The following is a 13,009-nucleotide window of genomic DNA, read 5'->3' as shown; positions in this document are numbered from 1 at the left end:
GAAACTTTGAGCTGCCTGGCATAACTTCATTGTCAGTATTACCTGTGTTTGCTTGGTTCTGTTAGCACATATTGGCCTGTACCTTCATTTGCTGGCCAAACGTGCTCCAAGAGGAGGGTGGGGAATGTGACCCATGTACTTCAGGGGATTCCCAGCATATCAGCTTTTAGCATTGACCACAAAGAGGTCTGAACCCCTAGAGGTAATTGTACAGCTAAATCACTAAAATCATGACAATTCTGAGGTCTACAAAACCAGCTAAGGAGGACTGTCAGACATAAGACCCAGAGGAAATGGAAACTAAAGACTGAGAAAAAGATGTTAGATTGAAGAAGTGTCTCACCATTGAGGGGATGGTTTATGGAACGAGACAGGTGCAGACAGGACGAGACAGGCCAGAAGCTGGACGTAAAGAAATGTGATGGGATCGTGAGGCGGTTCACAAAGACAGGAGACAGAAGGGGGAAGATAAGAGATGGGTATCCATGCACACCTGAGACCTGTGCCGAGGCAGTTATAGCTGTAGGAGACCTGGGCCTGATGGGGTCTAGTGGGCAAAGTCCAGGTTGGCTGTCTAGCACACAGGCGATGCCGGTGATCCGCTCCCTGCCCCTGGGCAGTGTGCTCTCAGGAGAACTTAGCTGCTGGCCCTCTGACACTTCCCTCACTTTTAGACTAGTGACCCCTGGCTCATCCTGGCAATCTGTCCTTGAGACTGGATAATCCACTGGGCTCTCCTTAGCAAGCCCTGTTGAGACCTCTCTACCAGGAACCAGAAACCCAGCAGTTTGATTCTCCCTCTTGGAGGTTCGGACCTCAGGAAAAGAGGGCTTCTTTTTAGAGGCCCCAGCAGGTGACTGTGGAGACTGTGGCTCAAGCAGGGCTTTTGCTTTGGTAGTGGGTGAGAAGGAGGCCAGTGTGGGTCTATCAGGCAATGGCTTGGGAATGTCAAGAATCAGATGTGCTCGGTTTGATGATGCCAACTTGCTGTGGAAGGACTTGGGAGATGAGCAGTTTACAACTGGCTGAAGTGCAGGTTTCACTGGAACATTTTCTTTCACTGGCAGCTTAATCTTCTCAGCATCTGATGCGGAACTAAACTGTGTCTTCTCTGTCACTGGAGGACTAGTCCTCCCATCAGTCAACATTTCAGTGGAGCAACCAAGGTACAGATTTTCCCCTACAGATATGCTCCTTGACATCTTAGCCCGGAAGCTGGTTGTGGGGTTCATGTAGGACTTTGGTTTTGCAGCCCTGACATCTTTGGCCAGCAGAGCACCAGATCCATCCATCTTCAACATACTGGCTGATAACACCCTGCAATTGTTAGGTCTGGGATCCTTCTCAACCACCAAAAGAGTCTGAGGACGCTGCTTGGCAGAGGATATCACTCCTGGACCCTTATCTGTGAAAATTAAGCAGATAAACATACCAAAAATAGACAAGAGCCTGCAGTGAATTCCTAAATTGGAATTTAACATGGCTCAGCTCAGCCCCTGTGAGATGTGTTCAGGTTAGTATCACCCAGCCTCAACAGCTTTCTTTTTTTGCCATCCTTCATCCTGCTCAGACAATTCTGCTTTCCTCATGAGAGAGATTTGTTCTTAACATGTATGGTCAGAAGACCTTGGACCACTGTGACTCTTAAGAGAGAGGCCAGAAGATGCAGGCAAAAACTGATATGTGCTGTTGTGGTGATCATGTGGGGTTTCTTTTTTGGTTTTTTAAACAAATTTTAAACTTATTAATGGTGAGTGAGTTACTTGTTTCAAAAATAGAGTTATTTCACTCAGTGAGCATGGATACAATAAGCTCTCAGTTACTGTCTCTTCCCTCTTTCTCTCCTCCCCACCCTGGGGAGCTTCAGTCTTAGCTTGGAGCAACCACCCACAGCAAAGGAGACTATTTTTGCAAATACTTCATTTCACCCTTGCCAGTGCTTCTCCCACAGATGTCAAACAAATATCAGAGACTGACAATTAGAAGACCGGCATCTGCATTACCGATTAAAAATATTAAATAATATTTAAAATAATAATATTTAAAATATTTTCCCTTGACAGGCTAGGAGTTAGAAGATATGTAAAGCCTGTAGCTCAGAACGCAGAAAGGCAAGTTTAATTTAACTCCTCCACTGAGTTGTCCCCATTTCATTCTCAGGTTCATACCATCATTCCAACATGTGTCCTTACCCTCATGCATGAGGTCATGCACTGACTGTGCCTTCCTCATGACTGCATTCACAGGCCCTTCTGGAAAGGAGGCAGTAACCCGTCCAGGAGCCATACCAGCTCTGCTGGGCTCCAAAGCTGATCTGCGCTTCTTCTGCACACAGGCAGCTCGATTTGAATTTACATTCTCCAGGAGCTGGCCGCTCTCCGATGCGTCACCAGGATGGCTGCTGTCATTTTTCAACAGGTTTGATGTAAACTGACTGGTCTGGGTTGGTGGCTCGATAGGCTTTGAAACCAGTGTCAGATTGGATGAAGAGAGTGACAGTCGTCTAAAGAACACAATAAAGAAATCCCAGTTAAAACAAGTAAGTGTGTTCCCCTGGATAGACAGGAACATGCATTAAGTTTCTCTGGAACTAAGAACTCATCCCTGTGTGGACTTTTTTGAGTCAAAAATACCCTAATCTGTTACCACTTAATTCTACTCAACCCTGCAAACTCTGGTCTTCAGGCACTTGACTAGAGACTGCAATCACAGATAGCATTGAGTTGCTGTTTCCAGGGAGGACACCATAAAAAGTGAAGACAAAAGAGAAGGAAAAATTCCAGGCATAGGAGAGACTGGGCAAAGTCAGGTCAGGTCTTTTCTCTCAGCTCACCTTACTAAAATTTAAATCTTTTCAATTCTAAGATAACCCTAAGAGGAAGTAAATATGCTTTCCTAACATTATGAAAGCATAATGACTAGGAAAGCTAGTCAGTATCTCAAAGAGGAAAGCCTAATTTCCTTTTCCTCTCCACCTCAGACAAACACAGTGGGCTTACTTCAGAAAGGAGGCGACTTCCAATCTGGCATGTTTAAACAGCTGAACAGATTCAAAGCCCAGAGGTTTTCATAATCAAAAACTACCTCTCCTGTTACATCTTTAGAGCACCGGTGACTTCCTTCACTCATCACTGCAACTCTCCAGAAGCTTACACAATATCTACCATTGGTTTTCTTCCCAAATATACATGAATTGGACTAAGAAGCATTTGTGACAGCAGCAACAGCAGCTGAATACAGCAATAACAAACAAATTTCCCTACCATACTGAATCTGGACACAGCTGGTGAACCTTAGAAGATGTATTCAAATCTGCTTAGTCCTATATGATGAAATTCCTTTGAACTAAGATTTTAGAGGAATACAGTATTTGTGTGTTTTAAAAATCTATGAACCCAAATCAATAAAAACATTGACATAATGCTTTAATTTTTTAAAATTTATTTGTTTTGTTAGGATTTTTTTTAATAACAAGGAAAACCATTTGCAGAGGCCTTTTGAAGTGCTTTGGTGTTGAGGGAATTTTGGAAGAATAATATCCCTGTGAGGCTTTTTGCGAGACACCATAGCACCCTGTGAAGGCATGGGACCGAGAAACAAAGCTGAGTAAGAAAGGACTGTAAAACAAAGGAAAAGTTGACAAATCTACTTTCATTGTCCAAGCTGAATGAAATGCAAAAGAATAAACAGAGCATAAACAGTGAAGAGAAAATTAGATTATTAGTGATTCCTCCAACTTAATCAACCAAGGCATTAATCATGAAACAATTAAGCATGTTGTTGAAAGAGGGAAAAGAACAAACAGTAGTGTTACATTAGAATAAATAAAACAGCTACAGTGATCCAGGATAACCCGTCCAAATCACAAGAGTCTGCAAACAGCCTGCCAAGGGCTGTGCTAACACTTTGCTGTGCCTAGGCACACCAAGGCCAGAAGTTTGTTCAGCTATTTTCACCCAGAACCTAGCATGAGACCTACTCATATTAGTATAAATACACAGACAGAAACACTCAAAACAAGCAGAGCCATACCTGAGAGCCGGGGACTGGGAAAGAAAGCGAGAGGAAATGCTGAGGGTTTCGGTTCTTTCCAGATTCCTACATGAGCCACCTAAAAATTTTGGTTAGAGGAGAAAGAAAAATGAGCAGTTTATTTACAGAGCATTCTCTTTAAATTTTCTTATCATAGAGACTATAAAGTGTTCCCTGATATCCAAGGGGATTTTTTTTAAGCTAAAGCCAGAGAGAATGAAATAATTGTATTTCCTTTGCCTTTAGTGTTCCACTTAGATTACTCTGCCTTAAGCTGCTACTCTCCCTAAGGGTACGCCTCCTCCTTTTTTGCTTCCCTTTGTGTCCTATCCTGCCTATAGGACTGTGAGGCACTGGCATGAAGCAGAAAACAAACCCATCAAAGAGGAAAAAAAAATAAAAGCAAAAAAATAAAAGGAAAAAAAAAAAAAGAACCCGAAAAACTCACGTAGCTATTGCTGCCTGTAAGCATTATCAGTTCTAAAAAGATATGCTTTGTTCTGGAGTTGGTCGATAAAGGCAAACCAGCTCCTTTGCCACTCTGATGTCTCCTCTTATTCTCTCTCTCCACGCAGCTTTTCAGCCTTTTCTTTTGTGACACTGGCTATGCCTTGGTGCACCACTAGAGGCCACTGCGTGTCACCTGTGCGGGGCGAGCGCGCCGCCAGCGCCTTCCTTTGCAACGGGAAAAAACAGCCCGGGAGCAATGTAACAGCCCTGCAGGATTCCAGGGACAATCCTTAACACAAACTGACACAGAGCCCTGTCTCATCTACACAAATTAACACACGGACCGATGAAGTTAACAGATGCTAACTCTTCTTCTTTAAGCCTCTTACACTGTTTGCCATTTTTTCCCCTCTCCCCATATATGCACACATCTATGAAAGCCTAGCAGAACTTAAAGCCTGTTTTGGTTTATACAGGAGAAAAATCAGGAGTGACCTTACAAAGTCTCCCCACTGAAAATATAGAGATGTACCTTTTCCATCAGTGTTGCTCAGGGTCCCAAAATGCTCCTTGAGGAACTTTTCCTGATCAGGTATCTGAGGAATTTCTCCCTCAGGCATGCTAGTACCCACATCCTCCTCTCCTTCTTCTCCCTCCAGGTCTGAAACACCATCTACGCTTAGAGGCTCAGTGCCTTCAGAATCTGGGAAAAGGCAAAAAAACCCCAGTGCTGTAAAAACTAAATCAGAGTAACATTGGCCAAATTAAAAAAAAAAAAAACAAACCAATAAAGATGCCGAATTGAACCTAGAAAAATAAAGTTAGTCAGCATTATATGCAGTAATTCTCTAATCTACTGTATCTTACAAACAGCATAGCCTATGGCATAATCAGTATTAAGCCTCCTTGGCTAGTGAGGTAAGAGAAAGCCAAAGGTGCAAAAGGAAAGAAGGAAAGTCCACCAATTCCTGCTTCCACAGTGGCTTCATTGAGGTGTCTGTTTAAATGCCCCTGAATCTGTACAGCAGTGCCAGTGTGACTAATAGGAGTGTAACCTCAGCTCAGCTCACTAAGAGCTCATATATAAATAAATATATTTATAATGGCTTTGCATCTTACCTTCATTCGGATGGTCTGGGCTGGACAGACGGCTGCTGCTGTAATCTACAGAGCAGGCACTGTCTGGACTGTGTTTGTCTGGGCATCCATTGCTGTGATAACCTCTACACAGCTTCCCATGGGGCAATGCTTTTACCTGGAACTCACTACAAGAGAGACAGGAAGATACAGCACTAGAAGACATACTTGTTTTCATGTAGAGAAGCACATTTTAACATTAACACATTAATAAGGCCTTACCTGTGTTAGTAATACCTTTTATTACAAATGTAAGGCTTTAAAGAGAAAAAGAAGTTGATTTCTCTCATCATAATACAGTATATTCTTTGCATTTCATTAAGCTTGGACATGGAAGTCCCAAGGGGACTGTCTGATTTTCTGGGTGTTGTCAGTTCCCATGATTACCAGGCACCAGCAGCACCCTGCTCTGGCTTGATTTCCAGTACAGGTGAGGAAAAAATGTAGAAGTTTAGTTGATGAAAAAGGGACTAAAACCAGGCCTACACCTACAGGACAGAAACTCCAGTCTGCCATAGATTTAAGCTCTAATACACGTTTTTTCCCATGTTCATGATCTGCCTCTTTGGGCAAATTCTGTGATGCAAAATATACAAGATTCTGGCTTTGAGAAAGACTAAATTACTGAAGAACACCATACAAAAATACAATCTTATATGAAAGGGTTACTGATTTCTGTTGTGATTTCATGGAACTTATTTTGTCAAATGTCATCAGCACTGTTCTTTTGCCTGATGCTTAAGGACTTCCATTTTCCACTTTTTTGAATACTTTGGTTTCAAACTCCAAGGCAAGGTAGGATGCAGAAGTCAATCAAGAGAACTGAATGGCAACTACTCCTGGCAGCTCCCATAGGCTGTAAACATTGCCATGTGTCCAGTCTGTATCCAACGTCACTGGAGGGTCTCCCTTTCTTACATGATGGAGCAGCACATGGGTCTACTCCATCCAAATGTTATCATCACAAAATTAAAAATGAAAAATAAGCTAGGTGAAACCTTGCAGCCCCAACTACAAAATCTTGGCATGCACCCTTGCTTGAAAGTCTGTCTAAAGCTATCAGCCCTGCTCTCTGTAACATAACACAAAACAAAGGAAACAGCTACTAGCATCAGGTTAAGAGGGGAAGGGAAGAACAAAATTCAGGGAAGAAAAATAAAAGGGAGCACAGAAAAACTAAATTATGTAAAATTAAAACAGAAGAAACAGCAGAGGAATAAAAAAGGTCTCCACTGTCTCCAGTGTCCTTTTCAATTCCATCTGTATTGAGCAATTCATTCTATTTCCCACAGAAGAGTAATCACACACTACGTTTGCTAAATTCTTGCCCAATTTTCATAAATAAGTGTCCTGTCATTTCTCCTGGGTAGGCATTTCACTGCCACATATGTGTCACTGTCGGTGAGTTATCCAGCTTCCAAGTTTTCCCTTGCTATTTTCAATCCAGATAAGGGAGAAAGCAAAAAGGCTACTCTCAAGTTGTTTATTCAACAAAAAAAAACTTGGAGGAGAATGTTAATGTGCAGTTCCCTCAGATGAAAATTACATTAATGGTGCCTTCTTCATAGTTTCACATTCCTCTAGCATCCATCTGACATAAAACTCTCAACTAAACATGTCTGACATCAATTAGGCAGTAAGTCGAGTCATCAAAGTTACCACACAAGCTGCAAGAAAACCAGAACAGAAATATCTGAGCCATGCACAGCAGAGAGATTATTTTTAACCTGCTAGAGTCTGTGGGATGGATTTCATCTTGCTCAGGGTAGATTACACATTCCTCACTCTCAGAAGGTTCCAGTTCCTGAGAGAAAATCCCTTCTTCACAAGACACAAGACGAATCACTTGGGGTCGTGCACAAGACCCATTATCTTGGGGAGGTATTGAGCTGCCAACCTGGTTTAATTAAAAAGAGAAAAAACTAGATATTACCAGTGTTTTACCTTACATCAGCAACTGCTGTGCAGGGCTAGAAAGTATGCATTATAGCATAGAACAGGTTCAGCAATCTGAGATCAGAAAACACAGCAATCCTATGTCTTTTCTGTTCCTTATTTACCAAACTTGTCAGACTATTGCTGTACTTTTCTGGTTTGTTTCCTGCTTGCAATTCCCTGAAGTTCTTTGGTAAAGTATTCTTTGATCACACATCAGGAGCGTAAGCCATGTGGCAGCAGATTCTTCCATTACCTTCTATAGACTGATCGGACAATTCACAAAACTGGGCCATTTCAGCTCAAAAATTGAATTACTGCACACAACAATCTGAATCCTCTTCTCAGTCACACAGTTATAGGGGAGGCAAAACTTCTAATGAAGCTAGGCACTGGACAGACTGCTGCTGGAAAATAGGCACTAGCTTTCTGAGGATGAGCACACATTACTTGCTGCAACCCATCAATACAAAGATCAAAGAGAATTTACTCATCCAGCACAGCCAACACCTAAGGGCATCATGTGAGCCGCATTCCAGTGGTTACTGGAGTCAAGAAACTGCATCCCAGCAGAGTGAGCTAACAGATTACCAAATATTTACACACCTGTATCTCCAAGCTCAACTTCTCAGCTTGTTTTTGACATAAATATTCAAAGAGCTAAAAGAAAACATGAGGTCTTCCTGCCATTGAAGAGAAACCTTGACCCCATACGATCTCTGCGATAAGACAGCAGAATCACACATTGCAGGAGTATGAATTACAATAGAGTTATCTAATAAAGTTCCTCAAAAGTCATTTAGAAGACCTTTAACAATAAAAAGAATAGCCTCAGGTAGATAATAACAAATAGACGCAGGACAGATGCACTCAGAGTGGGTTCCCCTCCTCAGAGCAGCACTGCCCTTACTTTGTTGACGTGCACAGGAAGGTCCGTGTGCTCTTCTCTGTCGTCCCCATTGCTGTTCTGGGACAGCGAGTCTCGGCTTGGAGAGCGGGAAGCAGAGAAGGACTCCAGCTGCCGCAGGTCGAGCATGGATTTCACCGTCATCTCTATGCTGCTGCTGGGCTGCGACCAGCGGCCACGCTGCCGGGGCACCTTGCTCATCGGTGCCTCTGAGCGCTGGATCGCTGCTATCTCTTTGGCCTGAGGGAAATTAAAACACAGACTGTCTCAGAGACTGAGCTTGGCTGATGGAAAAATGTCGGTTTCTCTGCTGTTTAGGTGGCCTGGAAAGGCCCAGGGTGGCCTTGGACAGCCGGAGCTTCAAAGGACGAGGAGAGGCTTCAGATCTTTTCTCGGTCTCGGTGTTTATTAATTGTTTATCTAAAAGATTTTCTCTTGGCCCGACAGAGAGACCTCTGCATGTCAGCCATGAGCATGTCAGCATGTCAGCCATGAGCATGCCCAGCATGTCAGCCATGAGCACACTGAGAGCCCCCGGGGCGGTCACCTATCTTTATACTCAAAGTTACATATACAATATTTACCTTTCTCCTCCAATACCTGTCACCCTTATTGATCAGTGCACTTTTAGTAATAACCAATCCCAAAGTGCCACCATCACCACAGAAGATGGAGGCCAAGAAGAAGAAGAAGAACAGGACACGCCCCAATTCCTCCATCTTACTTCTTTAGACCCCCCTGTACAGAAATCCTAAACCCTGCGTCTTACACTCTAATTAACTTATCCCTTCACCATTCACCCAGTGAAATCCTCCCATCCTCATACAGGTGTCGTCTCCTGTGTAGGGTCAAAGTCCTGCCACCAGACACTTCTGGCAACGTTCCAGGACTCCCGAGCCCCCCAAGGGTGGTCTCGGTCTCTCTGCACCTCCATCCTGAGGTGCTGAGATCCCACAGAAAAACAGGAGAAAAAACACAAGAAACACAGAAAAATATAATTATGTCCATCTCAATAAAAGCCTCAAAACTGTCTAAGAGACAGCCTGAAAGGCACCTTTAATCATAAAGCATCAAGTAAAAATTATACTTTTGTTGCTGCTTCTTGCACAATTGAACAGTTAAATGTCTTGCTCAGATCCAAGTATGTGAACAGCTTCAGCACCACATGAGATTCAGATCAAAAATTAACAGAAAAAAGCATAACATCTGGTGGAAAAAGACTGATGTAAAAATCCCAAGTGCAGCTCTAGACTCCAAACACCCTAGTCTCTTAAACTAGGCTCTCTTTTACCATCTCTAAATCATTCTTCAGAGACGGGCTTCTCAATGGTTTCCCACTACAGCTGCACCTTTCCCACATGTGCAAATGCAGATTTTAATCTCTCTGGGAATTTCTCCTTCAGTTTCCTTGTAACAAGAAATACAGTCTGAAGATTTAATAACTCACCCTCCTCATTTCCCAGTGGGAAAGGCTTCTTGAGAGGGTAAGGTCTGGATCTGCAAAGGTAAAGAGATATGCAGCTAGTTGACATCCTGTACAGCAGTCCAGCTTTTGAACAACCTCTTACTTCATCTTTCAACAAAGGCAGTATTCCTACACCTTTTGAACCACTGTCAACACATGCTTTCCCACTGACTACCCAAATCATTGTATCAAAATTTTAATGGAGACATAGAGTTTTATGTAAGATTTCCATTGAATCAGCAGACCACTGCAGAACACTTGCCACAGTGCAGTGCACTCCCAAAGGCTTGGGAAAAAAAAATCTGCTCCAATACACTGTACCATCTGTGGTAAAAATACATCAAATTAATAACAGCAATCTCTACTCTAAGTTTTATCAGACATCTCTAAAATCCTCTCTTTTGAGGAGATCTCTTGATCTCTTTTGGTTTCTGCAGAATTTTAATAGCTTGTAGACCCCAGCCCATGAAACTAATTCAAAATTTCTTTAGCCAGTTGGAACTAGGAAGAAACTTGCCAATTTAAAAATTGCATTTCTAGACAGAGAACTCTGAAATGCACCCCTCTTCAGATGCAGGAATGGGCAGCTCCACATTACCCATTGGTATCTATCCATATGCTTCTGCTTTGGCCTGTCTCTTTCTGCCCATACCTTATTATCCCTAAGCCAGTGTCTCTCATCTTGTCCTCCCTTCACATCCATGTCATTTTCCTCCACTCTGCTCATGTCCCTCTCCCAGTTATACCTGAGTCTCTCTCGGTGTTGCAGTTGGACTGAATATGGAAAGACTGCAGCCCTCGTAACTCATCTTCATCATTGCCTTCATCTTCACCATCCTTATCGCTGTCTGATGAGAGGGCAGGCACAGAGGACAGGGCAGAGATGGACTCATGCCTGGAAGGCAGGAATTAGAAGGAGTATTATGGTTTATGCACAAACTGCCCACCATTTCAATCCTTACACCAGTTCTCCTTATCTCCATCCATATTCAGGAGGCTGCCTCAACTCTCTCAAAGAGCCCTTGCTCTAGCACAGCCCACCTCTGAGAAACCGGGCAAGCTAAACCCTGCACAAAGATTTGCAGACCCTGCCACAACAATGTTCTCATACACATGGAAGGTTGACAGAAATCAGAAGTCAACAAGTGTGAGAAAGCCAAATGGAATTAAACTGGGCCTTCCACTTCAGACTCTGCCAATTGATAAGGTCAAGATGGTAGATTATATTTGAAAGGCAAATATTTTTCCCACCCTTAAGCATTTCTTCTCTGGAACTGATTTACACATCAAAAACGTCAGAGATAGTCTCTGTTTGAAAGTAATTGGGTTAATAGCAAATTATCCCATAAGAGACAGGTTCATTTCAAGGATTGCTCCAGGCAGACCCCGAAGGCACAGCCCACACACCACAAGAGCACCATGCTGACTATTTTAACTTTCAAGCACAAGGATCATGTAAAATGTATCTTGCACAGATCTTTGGTTTAAGTCGATCAAGGCAAGTTTTACCACACACACCTCAGAGGCACTCCCAGCATAGAATTGCCACCACCAATCAAGGACACTCAATAACATCAAATTTCACTCTCCCTCTTTCTCCTCCTCTTCCCTTTCCTCTGCTCACTCCTTCAGTCCACAGAATCAAATGAACAAATAAACTTTGGGACAACAACTGAAGAAAGAAGAATCCCCAACAAACACATCTGACTAGCCCCCACTCCATGGCCTTGAGCTAGAGTGCCAAACTCATCATAAGTGACATTTATAGGATATCACTGGTGAGTGTTGAGTGCCAAGCATTATTCATAAAATAAAAATAGCTCATCTACCAAATACAGAGCAGTCTGGCGAGGGATCAACTTCTCCTGCAGCTGACAGATCACAGGCAGTATTGAAACATGGTAAGAAGCAGTTAAGGTATTTTAATCTTTTCCTGTGTAATGGCAGAACATCAATTTCCATTTCATTATGAGTAATAACCATTTCAGATGAGCTTTGAAGTGTTCTGGCAAAAATAAAAGTGAAACTGACTGTAGCCTGCATTGTTCTTAAGTGAAGAAGTTTCATTTTGGTCATCCACATCTACTTTTGACATTTGAGTTTGTCAGTCTCTCCATCTTTTCCACTGTCTCCTTGTATGCTCATCTTGTCACTCTCAGGTTCTTGTGTCTAAGCAGGGGAATCCTGACAAAGCCCAAGCACCCCAGTATGTCTGAGGTTATGCCATGTTTCATCCTATGGTATATATTAATTACATTTATTCATGGTAGGCAATATTAACTTTGTATCAGTAACTTTGAGAGCATCCTTCTGCTTGTGTTCATCATGGTTGTTTGAGGAGTTTATTAGGACAAAAGGGTGGGATTATTAGACCTTTAAACATCTAGCTGGTTGAATACCTCACAATGATGAGGTGATATGGCAAGGCAAGATTATGGGTTTGCCAAGCTCCTATGTGTACTGTCATTGGTTTAAATGGAGAAGGGAGGATTGCCATCCATGTGTTACATGTTACAAATAGAAAGATGGCCCCTGTCCATCAGATGGTGACTGAGAAAATTGGTGAGGGGAGAGTGGAATAGTATGTTCCAGTGTCCTTAAAGTAGCAGAGTAAGAGAATGCAAAACATATAGAAGTCAAATCAGTTTTTTCATACTTCACAGGAAGTGATAAACAAGTTATGAAATAACATATTTGATATAAGCATAAGGTCATCTTGCATTATCCCAGCAAAAATTCATGCCCCTCTTCAACATCCTTCTTTTTACAACTCAAGTATGCTTTTCAAACTCAGTTCTGTAACTTGAAGGGAGACAGATGAATGAATGATATTTTCAAAATGATCCTAGGTCCCGGGCTTGAAACTGAGATGCTCCTGAAATGAAAACTAGCTTCACAAGGTCTTGAGTGTTTTAACTGTTGTTCTTGCCCAAGTCAACCCTTCTATTCAGACTTCATTAATTCTCCTTTCTTTCCCTGCCTTCCCTCATGTACTGTGGATTTTCTCCTAAGCCCCCTGCTGCACACATCTCCTCAATACCCCTCCTCAGTTCTTTTTCATGCTTCAATGGGAGTCAGTGTAA

General features: G+C 42.5%; 1 protein-coding gene across 6 annotated transcripts in view; it reads right to left on the bottom strand.

The window, feature by feature from the left end:
* MAPKBP1 (mitogen-activated protein kinase binding protein 1) overlaps positions 1-13,009 on the bottom strand; it is a 99,535-nt gene that overhangs the window by 8,939 nt on the left and 77,587 nt on the right. For 2 of the 6 annotated variants that reach the window (XM_063159070.1, XM_063159072.1), the window contains exons 22-30: positions 10,673-10,821; positions 9,909-9,958; positions 8,465-8,701; positions 7,347-7,516; positions 5,602-5,747; positions 5,015-5,185; positions 4,033-4,111; positions 2,193-2,503; positions 344-1,405 (exon numbers count right to left, since the gene is read on the bottom strand). In XM_063159070.1, the coding sequence (XP_063015140.1) occupies positions 344-1,405; positions 2,193-2,503; positions 4,033-4,111; positions 5,015-5,185; positions 5,602-5,747; positions 7,347-7,516; positions 8,465-8,701; positions 9,909-9,958; positions 10,673-10,821 (2,375 nt within the window). The remainder of the gene's footprint in view (positions 1-343; positions 1,406-2,192; positions 2,504-4,032; positions 4,112-5,014; positions 5,186-5,601; positions 5,748-7,346; positions 7,517-8,464; positions 8,702-9,908; positions 9,959-10,672; positions 10,822-13,009) is intronic. The other 4 variants (XM_063159073.1, XM_063159074.1, XM_063159076.1 and 1 more) reach the window with 3 other exon arrangements.

This window comes from Melospiza melodia, chromosome 6, assembly GCF_035770615.1.
Source record: "Melospiza melodia melodia isolate bMelMel2 chromosome 6, bMelMel2.pri, whole genome shotgun sequence".
Lineage (NCBI taxonomy): Eukaryota > Metazoa > Chordata > Aves > Passeriformes > Passerellidae > Melospiza > Melospiza melodia.
This window is presented reverse-complemented; position numbering and strand designations above follow the sequence as displayed.